At 50.7% G+C, this 18223-nt stretch overlaps 1 protein-coding gene across 1 annotated transcript in view; it reads right to left on the bottom strand.

Moving 5' to 3' along the window:
- The window catches only part of LOC120398292 (beta-arrestin-1), a 181652-nt gene that overhangs the window by 71913 nt on the left and 91516 nt on the right, over positions 1-18223 (bottom strand). Inside the window, exon 4 of the mRNA XM_039525620.1 lies at positions 11969-11999. Coding sequence (XP_039381554.1) covers positions 11969-11999 — 31 coding nt within the window. The remainder of the gene's footprint in view (positions 1-11968; positions 12000-18223) is intronic.

Genomic DNA, 18223 nt, shown 5'->3' with positions numbered 1-18223 from the left:
GGGGGTGGGGGTACATCCTCAGCAGAGCACACAGAACTTTGCTAATTCAGTGATGGGGGCTCTTGTGATAAGATAGACAATCCAGGCACTTCACAGGCTAAGGACCTTCATCGGCCACCCTGCTGGAAATCACTCTGCATTTTATGGGGAGCAGGCTCCCTCCGTAGAACAACCGCGTGTTCAGCAATGGAAGATACCACTTTCTCCAGCTTAGCCTCCAGTGACCAGTTCAGAAATGTGAAGTCACTGCTTCAGCTGCGTCCAGGTGGCTTATTCCTGCCCTGGGACTGCCTCATATGGTCGCGGTGCTACCAGTATATTAGTGACGTTATTTGCTTGTCTACGGAACCCTTAGCCCCACGATGCCAGAGCATTTTGCAAACATTAAATAAGCCCCACAACCCCCCCCCCCCCGGGAGGATGTGCTGTTATCCCCATGTTCCAGAAGGGAAACTGAGGCACAGAATAGCTAAGTGACTTTACTAATATCAGCAACTGAGCTAGGAATAAGCATTGGCCTACTAAACCCAGGGTTGTAAGTTCAATTCTTGAGGGGGCCATTTACGGATCTGGGGCAAAAATCTGTCTGGGGATTGGTCCTGCTTTGAGCAGGGGGTTGGACTAGATACCTCCTGAGGTCCCTTCCAACCCTGATATTCTATGAACAGAAGCCAGGAATCCCTTAGTCTTTAGCTCTAACTACCAGCCAACATTCCTCTCCATTTAACGTATTAGATCTGTTAGGGGCCGCTAGTCAGTGTGGGTCAAACGCTTCTCTCGTTTCCACAGATGTAAATCTAGGGCATCCCAGGGGAAATCACTGGCGTTTCTTTGGTTTAACAGAGAGAAGAAGAATCTCTTCCTCAACAAGAACCAACGTAAGGTTCACATTAAGCCTGGTGTAAACTCACCGCAGTCAATAGGTCACATCAGGGCTGGCTTGGCCCCTACATTTTGTTTCCCCAGCAGTCAGGCCTACCTCGTCATTATCCATGAGAACGCACATCCCCCGCCTTGCCTGCCGCCCCGGCTCAGATGGCTGATTGGCCGTCAGAACAAATCAGATTGGAATTCGCCCGCACCGCCCCTGGAATTCCAGATGCAACTCGTTAGCTCCCCGACCCCAAGATTCATCCGATTAGCTTATTGAATAAACTTCCCTCTCAATCACAGTTAGAGCGCTGGCGCTGGTGAGCCGGCAGGATGACTCACCGGCCAGCTGTACGCACAGAGACATTCAGAAAACAAGCTTTTGTCCAACTCCCGGATTCATGACCCCAGCAGTCGCTCCTTTGCGCCGCCTCGATTTCTGGGCATTTGGAGCTCTTGCCACCACTCCTTGCAAAGCAGTGGCTCTGACTTCTCTGCAGTTACGCTGCATGGCTACAAATGCCCACGAGTGAATACAGCCGCTCTCCACGGGGCCCATCCCGGTGGAGCACACCCAGGTACGAGTATTCACGGCCTCAGCCTCGCTATGCAAAGCAGCCATGTCCCAGTCAGCCGCTGCCTTGGGTTTTCCAGCCCTCTCGGAGGCTGGTCCCCAGAGGCTGAGCACCCGCTGCTAACAATAACCCAGCAGCAGGGAAGCATCTGCAGAGATAGAATCACACCTTTCACAAGCTGAGGCGTGAACAAGCCCTCCACTGAAGAGGTTTTAGGTGAGGCCTCTTAACTAAGGCCTAGAGCCGTGTTTCCAAATGCGGCCACTGTATAGGTTGAGATTTGGGGGCACAATGTAAAAGTTCAGCCACCCCCCCAAACAGCTCGTGTCACCTACCCCCTTGCCCTCAGGCTCCTCTCCTGGAAAACAGTGGCCCTTCCTTGCAGCACCCAGCTGTTGCTCCGGAATAGCTGTTACCAAGGGCAGCCAGATGCGCCGCCTTGGTGTTTGCACTGGAGCTGCCAGCAGGGATGGGCGCCCTGCCCCACACAGCCTCCTCGGGGGCTCCAGCAGCGTCTCTGGAGACACATGGGGCCGGCCTGCGCGGCACCTGAGGCAGCTCGTGTCCGTGGAGGCAGCTGTGGCATTCGGTCGCCAGGGCGCTCCCCCGGACAGTTCCCCTGCTCCTGCCCGACCGAGGCCCAGAGAGCCTGGCACTCTGCAGGCGGAGGTTGACTTCCCAAGCCACCTTCCGCGGGGCGGGGTCTCACTGAAGGGCTGCAGGGACAGAGACAGGTCGGCACTTGGGCGTGCAGATGTATTTCATTCTCCTAAGGTTAAGTACGTATTTTAGGGAAAATCCTCAAGGCGGCCCACAGCAAGAGTTGGTGGCCGCGCTCTGAGGTCACCACAAATTTGTTGTGAGAACCCCTGGCCTAGAGTCTGCTCCAAGGCTTGTCAGAAGGAAATGGTCCACAAAGCAGCCCAAACTCACGGAGGGTGAGGCTGGAGAACAGTGCAGGGGTGGGTGAGGCTGGTTTGCATCATGCTGGGTGGGTGGGTGGAGAAAGTCCAATTAAAAATAGAGCCCCAAGAAATTTAATGGCCTGTGTTGTACATTAGGTCAGACTAGATGATCTAATGTTCCCTTCTGATCTTAAACGCTATGAATCCCTGGCTCTGCTACTGACTTGGTGTGTGACCATGGGCAAGTCCCTTAATCTGTTTGTGCCTCGCTGCCCTCCACTAAAATAGCAATAAATGAGACTCCCCCACCCCCACCCCTTTGTAAAGTACTTGCAGGTCTCTGGATGGAAAGCTCTACTTTGCTTAGGTGTTTGTGGCATTTGCAGAATTTTTTTTTTAAATCTATTTCTCTGAATTGCTTTAAAGCTTCCAAGCCCAGCAGCTATTCAATAGTCATCTCTGATTTGCTCTGCACCAACGTCTCAGGTGAGCGGAAAGAGGAGCAGCATTTCGGTTGCACAGGAGCTCTCTGATGTCAGAAATCAGCACTTGGGAGGCCTTTGCCAGTCGAGCAATTTATGAGAAGGCTGGAAATATTTACACTGTACACAGCTGATAAGCAATCACTCAGATCTGGGTGTCGAATCACCAAGAGTCCAGCCCCTCGGCGATTCCTTCCAGCTTGTAGAGTGAAATTCTCACCCACCCACCTGCTGGCTAAAAATCACTCTTTGCAGGTCCCTTAGTGGCCAGGTCACACAGCTTGCATTGTACTCCCCCAGGTTACCACTTAGATCCCCAAAGGCCATTATGGATGGATCTAGCATTGTTACCAGCTTATCAGCTGCTATGAGCTTATTCAGGCAGATCCTTACACTCTCAATGCCTTGTGCGGCTTCTCCCCACCCCCACATCTCATCCACACTCCTGGTGGGGCTCTTCTCCCCGCTCCCTCCCCCCTGTCTGTCCCTGCTTGTCCTAGCCTCACAGATGAAATATGTCAGCTACCTGGAGTCTCCCCTTGCCATCCCTAGCAGGGCCAGTGCAACCCATTAGGTGACCTAGGCAGTCGCCTAGGGTGCTAGCATTTTGGGGGGCGGCATTTCGGGTCCTTCGGCGGTGGCCGCAGCGGCTGGATCTTCGGCCTTCCTGGTCGTCGTCGGCATTTAGGCAGAGGGACCTGGGGCAGGGGGGCACGGGGAGGGCCGCCTGCAGCAAGTAAGGGGGGGGCAGCACACAGGGGAACTCCTCGCCGCAGCTCACCTCTGCTCCGCCTCCTTTCCCTATGGGTCCCTGTACCCCCTTCCACATCACCATGTGGCCCTGCATCTCCCTCCCTCCAGTGGCCCTGCACCGCCATTCCCATTAAGCTCCTGACACAGTCTGACCTCCCACCATTAGCCTTCTGAGGCCCTGTCTGACCCCCCCAGCATGCCACACTGCCTGTTTCCCCATAGCCTGTCTCCTGACCTGGCCTGACAGGTGCTGCAAAGAAGGCAGGCTCCTTCTCTTTCCTAGCTGGCTGGGAGCTGCTGCTCTGTTCTAATGCCACAGCGCCCTCTGGTGGGCAAAAGGCAGAAACTGCAGCAACATTCCAGCCGAAGCTTTCTTCTGCGCAAAAAATTAAAAATATGCATGGCTCATTAATTATGCACATGCACAGTAGTGCAGAATTCTCCCAGGTGTGTGTATTATATTTGTAGTGCTGTGCTGCCCAGAGGCCTCAGCCATGGCCCCATTGCACGGGAGGGTGTAAATGCATAGGGAGAGACAGGGCTTAGAAGCTAAACTGACAAACAGCAGGAGGGGGAAGAGAGGCACCCAGAGGGAAAAGTGACCAGCAAGGCCACCCAGGAAAATAGTGGCAGTGCTGGGAACTGAACTTGAGTTCTGGTCTCAGGGCTAATGTTGTGCTCATAGCTGCTGTGAAGCTGTTACTGACCCAGAGCTGTTGTGATTAACTGGCTCAGGCAGAGAGGAAGGCTCCAGCGCCTCATCCATATCTGTTATATCAACTTGTTGTCGTAGAGCACCCGCGGGCAGCAGGCCATGAGGTAAGTGCATCTGCCCCTGTTTCCCTTTGGGCCAGCCATTAAAACAAGTACAATCTCTCACTGTCCGAAACCAAGGCCTGTCCTCAGATAGAATTTATTCATTTATACGTACAATAGTCCATAAAACCTTTGTGGTACAACCACTCACCCGATTCACGCAGTAAAATATAGAGAGTCCCATGACTGTCCATTACCCTCACCCATGAATCCCTCACCGCTTGGTTCCTAGTTCTGTTCTGCCTTGTTCTAGAGTCCCACTCGTCAGGCCATCCACCTGACAGTGACCGGTCTCATATTGCTTCTACTTAGATTCCAACAACTCAGCCCATTGCAGCCTCCTGGCAGAGGCTCTACTCGGAAGGTCAGCTGGCTAGCCCCTCTACCAGTCTCCTAGCCAATGCCTCCTCCTTCCCAGGTTGACACCTCGAATACTGTGTGCAGATCTGGTTGCCTCATCTCAAAAAAGATCTATTAGAATTGGAAAAGACACAGAGAAGGGCAACAGGATTAGGATTAGGCTCTAGCTGCCCTTTTTAAGCCCAGTTGGGGGCAAGCTGACCAGTCACATGTGCAATGGCTTCCTCCCACCCTCCTGTCCCAGTTTACTAGATAAGTCCCCTTCTCAATCGCCACCATACTTCTCCCCTTGCATCCAGCATTTTAATCCCTTTTTGCGACAAGCAGGTTCCTTAGCTGAGCAGCCTGCTGCAAAACGCTGTGACAAACCCGTGGTATTAGCAGCATGTAGGATGGGCACCGAGTCTGCTCAAAGGCCACAGTGTCACTGTGATGGGGACGCAGACCCTCCAGCTCCACTAGCACCGGCCCCCTGACCTCGGGGAAAGTCTCCATGAGCAGTACGGTTCTTATGACACACAGAGCAGTCCTAATTCCATCCAGCAGAGGGAAGTGGTACTGATACACTAATCCATTCATCCCAAGACCTAGTCTAGTGGGCCAGCTTGCTGTTTCGAGTTCCATTTCAGATTCCCTAATTTTCCCAGCAAAGTAAGATCATCGCACCATCAGGGAGAGGCAAATCTATAGTTCGTTTCGTTTTCAAGCAAGGTAAACACTCTTCCTCCCAATGGTAGATAAAACCTCAATCCTGGATTGGCTGCCCTCATGGACCAATCAGATGCCATGTCATCCTCCCTGCAGAATTCTGGGTAACTGACTGACAAACAGACCCAGCTGGTCTCACTTCGCAAGTCTCTACTCTCAGCAAGAATGCGCCTTTTTAGGAAAGGGAAACTGCCCAGGGAGCTACAGAGACGTTTCTTAATCCCCTGTCAACTGCAGGGGAACAGATCTGTTCCCTGATTCATTTACTGTTGAATAGAGCTGGAGCTTCAACAAAGCCCTGGAGGTGAATTAAAAGCCAGATTTTCATTTTGCAGCTTGATGGAGCTTTACACTGCGCCCAAACAAATGCCCCGCTCTAGACACTCCTGAACTTTGACTATTTGCCAACTTACAATTTTATTGTGAGTCATGACATTCAGGGGGTTTCTTAAAGCCCCAGTTCCTGGATTCATGGAACTGCATGACAATTTCAGCTCACTCTTTTTTAAAAATAAGTTTCTTCCCCTCTGTCTGCAGAGAAAAGCTTGAAAACATGATCTAAGCACCCCGTGACACCCAGGCACCCCAATATTCACCAGTTAGGTAGTTAGGATACGTTTTGTACAAAGTGTGCCTTGTGAGCTATCATTCTAAAAGTCTTGTTCTGCTAGACATTAATATCTCGTTGGATTGTATGTGCTATTGTCGTATGTGAAGTTAGGCTATATATGTGTTACTGAAACACAGTGTGAGGTTGAAAACACCCACAAGCAGCCTTTCTGGCACAACAGTAAAAAGGCCAAACCATGTTAGTGGCTTATTGAGGAAATTCACACAAGCACAAGGATTACCCCAGGAACTGCGTACAACAGAAATCTCTCAGCGATAGCTCTACACAATGGGAACAGTTTGACCCAGCCAGTGGGAAGAATATATAAAAGAGAGACGATGACATCATGACGGTACCTCACTCTCCCTACAATACCACACCTAGAAACACCTGAGGAATATAGACTGAACGGGGGGGGGGGGGGGCGGGAGTGATGGCCCCAGGCTGAGGGATTGCTAGCCTGTGTATGAAAACCTGGGAAAGCCAAGGCAGCTTGTGTCTTAAGAATCTGCCAGCCTGTTAACACCCAGGGTGAGAATTCGTTAATTTATATCCTACCTATTTAGTATATTAAGTTTAAATTGCATTCTGTTTATTTGCTAGGTAATCTGCTTTGATCTATTTGCTATTCCTTAAAATCTATTTTTTGTAGTTAATAAACTTGTTTTTGTTTTGTCTAAAACCAGTGGGTGGAAATCATAACTGGGGGGCAGAAAAGCTGTGGCATCTCTCTCTCCACATTGAGGGAGGAGGTGACTTTCATGAGCTTAGGCTGTACAGTTTCCTGTGAAGTGCAAGATGGTATAATTTGGGGTTTACACTTCAGAGGGGGGGCTGCCTTAGGAACTGGGAGATGCCTTAGCTGAGCCTTCCCATGCAGAGCTGATCTCAGCACCTGTGTGTGTAGCTGCAGCTGGGTGTGTCCCTATGTGTGCTGGTGAAAGTGTGAGACCAGAAGTGTGTCTGCAGCTTGTCACAGCATTACAGCGAGAGTGGGAGCCCAGGCTGGTGGGTCAGGGGGGTCAGTGGTACCCCAGTTCCAGGCAGCATCCTGAGAGGGGAGGGAAACCCGTCAAACCCCCTAATAGCTCAGAAACCAAAGGCAAATAAAAAAGAACCCCAAATTCATTATTTTAAAAAACCCTCATTATTTTTACACCAATCTCAAGATTTTTTTGGACCTGACTCACAAGATTTGAACACCCGGGGCTGGCAAGATCTGAATTTTGCAGTGTGAGGCAGGGGCCATTGCTTCCCATGACTTCCAAGAACCCAAGATGCTTGGGTACCATAAAATGAAAAACAAGCTTCTCTATTGTGGAACAAGCGCTGTGCATTTTGCGGGTTTAAAAATGCCTTATTGGCCAGGTTACTTACTTCCGCATTCCCTTCATTAAGTCTGGTGTACACATTTCACAGCACATTCAGACATTGTCACATCACGGCCACAAAAGGGGCCCTGGAATTTTGACAGGGTGTGACGTTATGAGTGTGATATAATATCTCATTGAAAGGTGACAGGGCCAGAAAGTGTTAATTAACTCACAGACTGACCTGACCCATGGCTGAACTTTAAAGACTGGTTAGGAAGATATGTAAATGAATAGAGCTTTGAAATGCAAGTCTGCACTGTTAGAGGTAGAAGGGGAGATGTTTGCTCAGGTCTTGTGATATAAGCAAACAAGTCTCGTCTATTGCTATAGCTTTGATTCAAAGATCAAAAAAGGCATATTAACATTTAGGAAGATACTTGAGGGAAATAGTATTATTGTCTATGTGTCTCTTTGAAGGTTGTGGTAACCTGTATCTGAACTGTTTAATGGATAAACTACCCTGTGCTAATTGCCAGGATGTTTGGGAGAAAGAGAGTTAAGCCTATTGTTTTCTCAGGCCAAAAGGCTGCTGGAAATGTATAAGAACCCTGGGACATGATCCTTCTTCATCTCAGATCTGCTTTGGGTTTCAAGAGGGGGAAACCTTAAGCCACGAGGATTGAGATCCCCAGTCACCGACTGGAGTCGCCCTGAATATGGACATTGGACTATAACCTATGGACTATTTCTAAAAGGACTTTTGGCAACTACAAGCTCATCTCTGCTATGTATCGGAACCTCAAGAACTGAATTCAAGTCTATATGTATATTGATCTTTTAACCAACACTCTTTCCTTTTTTAATAAATTTTAGTTTCGTTAATAAGAATTGGCTATAAGCATGTATTTTGGGTAAGATCTAAGTTATAATTGGGCCTGGGTGTGTGGCTGACCCTTTGGGGTTGGAAGAACCTTTTCTTTTATATGATGAGATAAGATTTTCAGTAATTATCATCATATGTTTGATATGTGTGTCTGGCAGGAGGCCTGAGGCTGGGCACTTTAAGGGAACTGCATTGTTTGGACTTCCGAGTAACCAGTGAGATGATACAGAAGCTGTTTTGTGCTGTTTTGATAAATCTAAGTATTAGAATATCCACCAGCGTTTGGGGTTTGTCTGCCCCGTTCTGTTTGCAGTTCACCCTGATTGAGTGACCTCAGCTGGTTCTCACAGGCAGCACCATCACAGTGGCGTAGTCGGCAGGATCCACAGAACCAGGTCAATTAAGCTTTGGGTCAGAACCCCACGCTATCCAAATGTGAATTTTGGTATTGAGAGTTTGTTTGGTTAAAGAACAGTTGCAATGGGTGAGCAAAGAGCATGTGAGGCCTTGGCAAAAAAGCCCTGGAAGATTTGTGTTCAGAAAAGGGGATACGCTTTAGAAAGAAAGCTACAAATCAAGAACTGAGAAATCTGTTAATGGCCAGTGATCAGGGGGCCAGTGTGCAGCCCTTACCTGGGACTACAGAAGATGCAGAAAAAATGAGAGTGCAGAAGGCAACAAATAAACTGCAACTTGAGCATGAAAGGAATCTAGCAGATCTTCGATTGCTGGAAAAGCAAAAAATAGCTGAATTAGAAAGAGAAGCTGCTGAGAGAGAAAAAGAAGCTGATAAAAGAAAGAAGGAGGCTGATGAGAGAGAAGAAAGAGCTCGTAAGGGGTGTCTGGAGCTGCTGGCTGCTGAGGAGAGGGTTCGCCAGATGCGACCAGAAACTGCCAGATGACAGCTCCAAGTCAAAAAAGCAGGTGATGAACAGCAAACTGCATCCTCTTGAATGTCCGGTTTCTAACAATGTTGGTATGTTGTATAACTCTGAGCAGTTGTCTGGGGGTAACCAAATGTACCCCAACACTGCCACCTTTGATGTAAATGCTGTTACTGTGAGTTTAGTAGAAGGTGACCCCACAAGCTGGGCCAATGCTATGTACGGGAGTGGTAATGGAAAATTCATAGAGAGTGTAAACGTCAATGGTAACAGCTGTTTAGGGCAAATTATGGCTTCTAACATCACTCTTGTTAAAGCGGATCTGGTCAAAGAGGAAGATTATTTACCAAATCAGAGTGTGAATGTTGTAGTCCTCTCTGAGTTTACTGTACGTGTGCCTTCAGCCAGAATCCACCTTGAATGGAATGGTGCTCAGCATGAAGTTATAGCTGGGATAGGAAGTTATTGCCTAAAGATTTTTGATTGGAGAAAATGTTAAAGCTTTGTTCAATCCAGGTAACCAGTCACAGGAAAGGAATGATCTTAAACCTGTGTCTGTTATGGGCAACGATTTGCCTGGGGAGGGTGTCTCCAAATGTTTGTCTGAGAAAAAGAGCTATTTGGCTGTGAATGAAGTTTCTAAATGTCTATCTAATGTCTCAGAAATAAATCTGGAATTAGATCAAGACAAGGGAGAGGAGGACAAGATTTTGGAGGAGCCTAGGCAGCCTTGGGAGCTGATGGCTTTGTCTAGTCTGCAGTTTGGGAAGGCAGAGATGTAGTAAAAGGAGGCCCTAAGATATAAACCTTGGTATCAGAGGCCTGAGGCCTAAACTAAAGTAATGGTCAAGACTTTGCTAACATAAAGCAAAGTTAAGCTGTGAGCCAGAGGCAGGCCCCGCTCACAGAAGCTGGCAAGGAAAGGGCTGATGCTGCAAGAAGATACGTACCTAAAAGGTACTGAACACTAGATATCAGAACATTCACATACTTGTACATTCCACACAGATAACAAGGAACAGACTGACCCATCCCAATGACAGGGGCAAAAGGGTAATATGATGGATAGAGTTGTTTTGTTCGAACCAACATGTACAAGATGAGAGGCAGCACCTTACTACGTAGAGGGGTTGTAGCTTGCTACGTAGAGAGGTTGCACCTCAATACGTCAGGAGTGATGTGTAGCATGTTTGTACCTGTGTATAAGATGCATTCCTGGGGCGGTGTCTTTGTCCAGCCTAGGGGGCAGTGGAAAGTCCTGCCACTGACTGAGCCGAGTCCATTGCCAAGAGGCACTCTCTCGTAGTATGTCCTGTAGAGTAACGATCTAGGGGGAACTGCAATTGTGTCCATACGGCAATAAACCTGGCCGATGTGCCTTCGTACCTTACTAGACTCTGTGGTTATTGGGGGTTCTCGTCGGGTCTGCTGTGTCAGCTATCTGCACAGAGCTGGGGCAGCACACAGAGGGAACACACGCACACAGCCGAGTGATATCAACACTGAACAGAGCAGAGCACCACACCAGTAGCATCTGACGATGGGTAAAGATGAAGTGGAAGATGAGTGTCCCTATCCCTTACCTGTTACCTGTGTGGAGAATTGTGACAGTGAAGGAAATGAGCCTGTGTTTGTCAGGGGTATTGACTTGCCTATGGAGGAAGCTACCTCGATCTTCAAGCAGTTGTCTGTGAACAGCCCTATGTGCTGGGACAAGGGATATAAAATCCCAAACTGTACATCTGCTAAAGGAGAATGTGTCTCCGGCTCTTCTGTGTCTGTGAAGCAGACAGAAGGTGCTTTTCAGCCTGTGATGGTTGAGGGTGATTCAGTTGTCTCAGAGTTGGTTCTGGATTCAACTAAAGCCCAGGAGGGGAATGGTCCTAAATTCGTGTCTGCTGGGGAAAATGGCACCGTAACTAGGTTGCATCCAGTTAGTGTTTTAGCAAAATCCCAGAGAAAATGTCTCCATTCTAATTCTTTAAGTGAGCAGTCTGTGCTGCAGGGTCTGAGGAGAGATTTGGTTACTGGTGTTTCAGAGCAGAACAGTTTTATGGCTGAATGGTTAAGGATGCAGGGGAGAGCAAGCAGACTCTCACCCTCAGACTCTTTGGATTTGTGTGGTATCTCTGTAATACAGAGTCCAGCCTTAAAATTGGTAGCAGCTAAGAATTTAAAAACTAGTGTTTGTGTTGATGCGAATTACCTGCCTGGCTGGGAGAAGAAAGACTTGCTAATAGCTGTTAGCACAGAGAGCCCACCCAATCAACCAGTGAGTTCTGTTAAGCAAGAGAAATCAGGGTTTAATCTTTCAGGAGAAGGAAAAAGAAGAAAACTTAATTTTGCAAAGGGAAGCCATAGGTTAACCCTAAAAGGCCCATACCCCAGTGGTATTGAGCCAAAGGTGTGACATGACAAAAATAATTGTAAATGGACACTTGCAATGGATTTGTTGTTATTGCCAATGGTAATTTTTGTAACTAATGTGTTGCTATTACCAAAAACTGTAAAAATGTATAATGTGCCTAATCTTTTGGAAAATCCCTTGAACATGTTGGCAGTGATACATAAGAAGACACCTTATGTTAAAGGGCCTGGTTATACTGATGTTTCACAGTTAATGCCTGTAAACAGTATTGGAACTTTTCACAGAAGAAAAGACATTCCAGACCTAATGTGCTGTGTAAGAAGGGAAACTGAGGCACACCCACAGGCAGCACCGTCACACACGGCACACTTGAAAAAAATGGCTTTTGACACACCCCACTCCTGGCTTTCAAAACCAAAGATACAAGGATGATGGACTCACCTTTCCGTTGGGACTCGCTTTCTTAAATACTCTGCAAAACAAGGAAGGGAAAGATTTGTTAGCAACAAGAGAAGAGAGACTTTGAAACCAGGGTGAACTTCGTGGGTGCATGCAGCTGTACTGGCATAGCTAAACCAGGGTAGCCAAAACACACTATAGATAAGACCAGGGCTTATTTACACATCTATATATATGGATTTTGATATAATCTGTCTGTCTACCCCGTGTTTAACCCAGCGTCCCTAAACTTTGCTCCAAACTCTGATCACCATTAGCTGATCTTTTAACTCCTTCTCCAAACAGGATAAAACCCAGTGGAGTGCAGTCATCACTCAAGCAAGCCACCCACTGAAATCAGGGGCAGCTGGGCCTGAGTCATGACTGTGAGTCTGTTTAAAGCCAGCAGTCTTCTCAAGGGTGGAGACGGGAGTAGAGATTGAATTCTGGCAGCACATTTTGCAGCTAACACTCAGTATTTTGAGCTCAGCTAACTAACAGCAGGCAGCAATGTCTAGCAGAAGGGGTGCCAGGCTAGGGCTGGGGACATTCACGTTATATTGCCAGCTCTGTGTGACCTTGGGCATATTGCTCCCCCTGTGCCTCAGTTTCCCTATCTCAAAGGGTGGCCCCTCCTCTGGCAAACGCCAGCACCCCAAGGATGCCTGCCTCTGTCCCCTTTAGTCACCCACACAAAGGAATACTGTCTCTCAATAGAAAATTCAAATCCTTTTATTCACAAAGGGCCACAGAGCCCTCATGAAAAAATCAGTTCTCCCCAAAGGAAGACCCAGGCACAACCCTGCAGTGCTTCACTGTGTAACCCCTCTGCCCATGTCCTGCTCTCCGCATCTCCTACCCGAGACTCCCAGGACCCATGTCTCCCTGTGAACCTTCTCCTGCAGCCCACTCCCAGGGGAGTCCTACCCCTGCTCTGGGTGGATCCCCCTCCAGAGCCAATCCCTTGCTTCTGGGCCCAGCTTGCATTTGCCAAACTGGTTCTTCCCCTTGTTCCCTGGGGCCCACTGCATGAGCCTTCCTGCAACATTCATTCAATCCCTCCTTGCTCAGTCTGGTTTCACACAGCTTTCCTTGTGCCTGCTCTCAACCCCAGCCGGGAGACAGGGAGACAGCTGGCCAGTCACCAGTGCGCTGGACCCTGCTCCCTCTTAAAGGGGCCAGTCACCAGTGAGAGGGCCCCAATCTCAGGCGGGGCCTGGATAGGGTGACCAGATTTCATAGAAGATCAGGGACCTCAGGAGATCATCTAGTCCAACCCCCTGCTCAAAGCAGAGCCAATCCCCAGACAGATTTTGACCCCAGATCCCTAAGTGGCCCCCTCAAGGATTGAACTCACAACCCTGAGTTTAGCAGGCCAATGCTCAAACCACTGAGTATCCCTCCCCCGCAAGTGCAAGCAGGATGCTATGCGGGGCTGTCCTGAGCCGCCGGGCGTTGCTGCTCACCTGAGACATCCCACACCCTGCACGGGGCTGTCCCAAGGCCACTTGGCTTTGCTGCTCACCTGAGCCCCCCGGTGCCTGGCACTGGGGCTGTCGACCCGAGTCCCAGGCCACTCTGGGCTGACCGCCCGAGCCCTGCGCTGCCGGGGACTGGGGTTGGGGCTGACTACCTGAGCCCCGCGCTGCCCTAGGATGATCGCCCGAGCCCGGCACCGCCCAGCGCCTCGTGTCGCCACTGGCCTCCCCAAACATTCCTCCACGCCCCACTAAGGGGGCTCAACCCACTTGTTTGGCAAAACTGGACATTTGTTCCCTTTGCTCTTGCCAATGATCAGAGCAACTTGCAACTGGCAAGAACAAACGGGACAAAGGCCCATTTTTGCCCCCCCAAAAGTCAGCATGTCCAGGACGGGGCTGAAAAAAGGGGACTGTCCCAGCAAAAATGGGATGTATGGTCCCCCTGGGCCTGTCACATTAGAAAACATTCTCTGCAGAGCTGATGCTCTGTGCTGAGGCGGATCCATTTGCTCTGGGGTTGCCAGAAACCAGGGGGCACTGCGGGAGGAAGTCTGGGCTGAGAACTGCCTCCCTGGTGGATACGTTAGCATCATGCAGCTGAGGAAGGTGAAAATCCCTCAGCAGAGGCAGCCGTGCTAGGGGCTAATCCTCACCTGACTGCTAGTGACAGACTGCCAGGTGCTTGGCAACGGACTCCGTGTCGCCGCTGCACGTCCAGATCCCGGCTGCCATCAGAAAGTCAAACACTGGGGGTTTCTTTAAGGAGGCTGGTGAAGTGCTAATTGTGCCGAGCTGGGAGAGAGGATCTGCTGCTGCAGCTTGGGAATAATTCACTGCGTCCTCCCGAGTGGGACTGCTGGAGGAAAGGCTGCCTGAGAGCGTCTGGCTGGCTAGACTCATCGCCAAGGGACCCCAGTGCCTCACAAGGAGTAACCACACAGCAGCTCTGCCATGGTCACCCAGTCCATAGACAGAGGTAGGGTAAAATTACCTGGGACCCCCCCAGCACCCACTGCACCCAGCTCAGCCCGCTTAGAATATCTGCACCTAGACAGACGGGAAAGGAATCTGGTGTCTCTTGAATCTGTCCGAGTTCTCTGAGCATAGGGAATCAAGGAGATTAGTTATGGCTGATATAACTTATTTGGACGTTGAAGAAGCCTTTTGAAAGTCCCTCACGAGAGGCTATTAGGGAAACCAACAGGCCGAGAGGTGAAGTGTCGCCCTGGATTCACAACGGGCTAAGAGACAGGAAACAAAGATCTGGGGCCAAAGTGTCCGTTTTCCTCACGGCTAAGGGGAGCAGCTGCCACAAGGCTCCATGCGAGGGGTGGGGTTTAGCGGAATTATTCATGCTTTGGAAGAGGGAGAGAGAGGGGACAGGGGACATGTGCAGATGACACAAAGTCATGGAGGTTCATCAGGGCTAGAGAAGACAGAGAGGAACGTCGGAGGGACCTAGCAGAGGTAGGGGGATGGGCACCGCGATGGCAAATGCAAAGTGAGGTGCTTGGGAGGAAGAATTTGAGATTGTGGCACTGGGCTCTGACATAACTGTAATCACCTGGGGGACAAACCCAGAGGGCCTAGTGAGACCCTCTATCCATCCATGCTGCTACTATTTACCAGGGTCAGTTCTGGTCACCCTAGCTCCAAAAAGATGGGGCAGAAAGACAGGGGGCAGCTTGTGAGAAGAATTAGAGGCCTGATGAGAAACCCCCAGCTGGAGAGACTGAAAAGACTGGCGCTGTGTAGCTGAGAAGCCGAAGGAGAGAGGCGTGCTAAGGTGTAGGACACACACTGACTGGTGCAGAGAAGGGCAATCAGCTGCTCCTATTTACCCTTTCATAATGCAAGAGTAACCCTCACGTGAGTTTGTTACAAGGCACCCTCTGGGCCTGATCCACAGAGGATAGAAATTGACAGCCCGTAACTGGGGAACCTCGGCTCTGGAGGTGCCTGATTCGATGTCTGGGGTGTCAGCCCAGGGACCAGCCACTGCACAAGCACCAGCAGACATTAACACAGATCAATAACTATTCGCTGCCCACTGCAGGGATTCGGACTCTTGCACCTTCCGCAGCAGTATGTGGTGCTGGCCACGCTCCGAGCCAGGCTGCTGGGTTCGGTGGGGCGTTGGTCTGATCCAGCCTGGCAGCTCCTAGGAGCTGAGACCATCTGCCAGAACTTCCAGGGGCTGTTCCAGATTATCGCTCGTGAGCTCTTACCATGATTCATTGTCTGGAACAGCTCGTTGGGTTCCCAGTCAGGGACCAGGACCCCGTCGGTGCCATACGGATTATCCCAAAGAGTTTACTCTCCAAGTAATCTCCGTAACAATGGGCAAACATGCCAAGGCGTGTACAGGGTCCCAGCTCCCACGGCCTTCCTGCCTCGGGCTAGGCAGGGCTTGCGATTTGCTCTTTCATCTCCATTGGATCCAATATCCCCAAACCGTTTTAACAGAAGCCGGGTTAGACAAAGACCAGGTCAGCCAGCCCAAGACGGGATCTCTGTGTTAGAAAAACATCTGCCCTTTACAAAGGCTATTCCAATGCTTCTAACACCGGCGGGCACTCACAGCACTGCGGGAGCTTTGGCTGAGATTCTGAAGGGGCCGGAAGGATTTAGGCACCCACTGGAATTCAATGGGAGTTGGCCACCTCCTTCCCTTCCACGAGGTTCCCCATGTCACAGGGTGCCTCGGAGGCGGGGAGTGGACTGACAAGCCCAGGGTCCGTGCCAAGTCACCGCCCATTGGAATAAGAGCTCTGGGAGACCTGCCTTTCCTTGTCTCACACCCGACACAACACGACCGGTATGCAGCACAATACATTGCCTCTGAGCTTGCGGGTCACCTTTGTGTGTCAATTTCACCAACTCGCCCTCCCCTTTCAGAGGCCACCTGTCAACCCTGGGCAGCTCTCGCCCACCGAGTCCACCCTTCCGAAAAGGTTCATAGACTCAGCCACTGGGAGGCAGCGTGATTCAGTGGGGTGGGCTCTGGCCTGGGAGTCAGGGACCTGGGTTTTAGTCCCAGCTCTGCTACTGGGTGAGCATGGGCAAGCCACTTCCTGCCTCAGTTTCCCCTCCCACTCTTTGTGTTGGCTATATAGATTCAGAGCTTGTCTCTCTGTGTTTATGCCACACCCAGCATGATGGAGATCCCGGCTGTCTCAGGGCCTCTGTTGTAATGCTAATAAACACCCACAGCAGGGGAGAGAGGAGCTGACAAGCCGAAAACCCAAACCGAGTCTTGCTTTATTGACTCAGCAGCAGCTAAATGCTTTGTGTCGAAGCTTTTCCCGGCTCTAAGAAGTGTCAACATCTTTGCCACCCCAGGCTCCCCTGCCCAACGTTATGTCTTCAGCTCTTGTTCTCCCAAATCGGCTGCGTGCCCTCCCGACTGAAGCCGGATTCCCCTCGGATGCTGGGGGTTATTGTTTGCACACTGTGCAGCTGGAGAGAGGGTCTTTGTGCTTCTGTTCCGCTCCCCATTCGCTGCGCAGCAGCAGCAGCTTCACAGTTGCTCAGAGAATCGCGGCATAATTGGAACGATATTTCCCTTCCCTTGAACGTCCCTGCCAGCTGCTCTGGCTCCTTGTCGTTTCAAAGGCACTGCCTGCACTCTCCATTTCACTGCTGGAGGGTGGCATCTTCCCCTCCATCCTAAGGCAAAGGCATGTGGGGTCAGCCTGTACTACTGCTGTGACCGTGTGGCCTAGTGGTCAGAACACAGGAGCAGGGCTCAGGATGGCTGGGTTCTAGTCACGCTCTGTGACTGCACATCACTTGGTCTCCCCACGCTTCAGGTTCCCCCAGCGATGAAGGGGCGGACTAGACACTCGCAGGGGGACTGGGAAGCCTGGTTCATCAACACTTCCAGAGCTTTGTGATCCTGCGGGGAAAGCCACCCCGGGAAGCTCAGAGCGATTGAACAAGAGAGAGGTTCTCCACGCAGGCTGGGTGGTATCAGCCCCTCAGCCAAGCCGTCTCCTTCGTCAAAGCGAGCGCTGGCTGGTTTATGGCGCTGTGCATCCTCTGGGCTTTGAGGGGAAGTCGCAAGAGGCAGCGGCGGGCAGGAGGGCCAGAGCTCATTGCTGTGGCCCAGCGACAGCTGCGAGAAAGGCAGGTGGGGACCCTGGGGATGCATCTCTGGCTCCCTGCGCATTCTGGCCAATCTGCCAGACTCCTTCGGCCAGGAGAGCGGAGGGAGCGGGGGGGGGGGGGGCAGCTTGGCGGATAACCAGTGAGATGCCAACCCAGGCCAGCACCTCTGCTCCCAGCTCAGTGGGGGTATCTCTGCAGTCGGGCCCCAGGGAGGCGGAGAGCTCGCTATGCACACGCAGGGAAGTGGAGCAGGTGGGCACAGGCCGGGAAATGAAGCACGCACACAGGGGAACCCAAACCCAGGACACAGAGTCGCTGCCCCAGGGAAAACCAAAGCTCATATAGAGGCACTACACAGACACCCTCAGAAAGATGCATGTCCACCTGATCACCAAAAACACAGCTGCACGTGCCCACAAACACAGAGAGATAGCCACCCCCCACACAGCCTTGTTTTGCTCAGTCATAGCATCATAGAACATCAGGGTTGGAAGAGACCTCAGGAAGTATCTAGTCCAACCCCCTGCTCAAAGCAGGACCAAACCCAACTAAATCATCCCAGCCAGGGCTTTGTCAAGCCTGACCTTAAAAACCTCTAAGGAAGGAGATTCCACCACCTCCCCAGGGAACCCATTCCAGTGCTTCACCACCCTCCTAGTGAAAAAGT

The sequence above is a fragment of the Mauremys reevesii genome, linkage group 1, assembly GCF_016161935.1.
Source record: "Mauremys reevesii isolate NIE-2019 linkage group 1, ASM1616193v1, whole genome shotgun sequence".
NCBI lineage: Eukaryota > Metazoa > Chordata > Testudines > Geoemydidae > Mauremys > Mauremys reevesii.
Note: the sequence above shows the minus strand (reverse complement) of the source record. Positions and strands in the feature narration are given on the sequence as shown.